General features: G+C 46.4%; 1 protein-coding gene across 1 annotated transcript in view; it reads left to right on the top strand.

Moving 5' to 3' along the window:
* TEOVI_000573300 (DNA topoisomerase II beta, putative) overlaps positions 1 to 44 on the top strand; it is a gene marked incomplete at both ends in the record, with an annotated part of 1,656 nt that extends 1,612 nt beyond the window's left edge. The window contains one exon of the mRNA XM_067223396.1: positions 3 to 44. Within this exon, the coding sequence (XP_067079497.1) occupies positions 3 to 44 (42 nt within the window). The remainder of the gene's footprint in view (positions 1 to 2) is intronic.
* Between the last annotated feature and the right edge of the window lie 670 nt (positions 45 to 714).

Below are 714 nucleotides of genomic sequence, written 5' to 3'. Positions count from 1 at the left end.
GGAGATTCCGCCAAAGCTCTCTGTACTGCTGGGCTGGCTGTTGAAAATAGAGACTATTTCGGTGTCTTCCCCTTGCGCGGTAAGCCACTCAATGTTCGTGATGCTTCAGTAAAGAAAGTGATGGGATGTGCTGAATTTCAAGCGGTAAGTAAGATCATGGGCCTTGATCTCAGCCAGAAGTATACGAGCACCGAAGGACTGCGGTATGGGCACCTGATGATTATGTCTGATCAGGATCACGATGGGTCACACATTAAGGGTCTCATCATCAATATGATTCATAATTATTGGCCTGACCTGCTGAAAGTGCCTGGCTTCCTCCAGCAGTTCATAACTCCCATTGTGAAGGCGCGCAAGAAGGGAAGAGGGAACAATGACGAAGGTACTATTTCCTTCTTTTCCATGCCTGACTATTTTGAGTGGAAAAATGCGGTTGGTGAGGGCATCAAGAATTATGAGCTGAGGTATTACAAGGGTCTTGGTACCTCCGGTGCAAAGGAGGGTCGTGAGTACTTTGAGAACATTGACCGTCACCGACTAAACTTCACTTATTCAGGCAAGAAGGATGATGATTCCATCGTGTTGGCCTTCGCGAAGGACAAGGTTGACGAGCGTAAGCGGTGGATTACCGAATTTAAGGCAAATACGAACATTAATGAGTCCATGAACTATAACGTCCGGAACGTATCCTACTCTGAATTTGTTCACAAAGAG

The sequence above is a fragment of the Trypanosoma equiperdum genome, assembly GCF_001457755.1.
Source record: "Trypanosoma equiperdum strain OVI genome assembly, contig: ctg_1862, whole genome shotgun sequence".
In the NCBI taxonomy this organism is placed as follows: Eukaryota; Euglenozoa; class Kinetoplastea; order Trypanosomatida; family Trypanosomatidae; genus Trypanosoma; species Trypanosoma equiperdum.
This window is presented reverse-complemented; position numbering and strand designations above follow the sequence as displayed.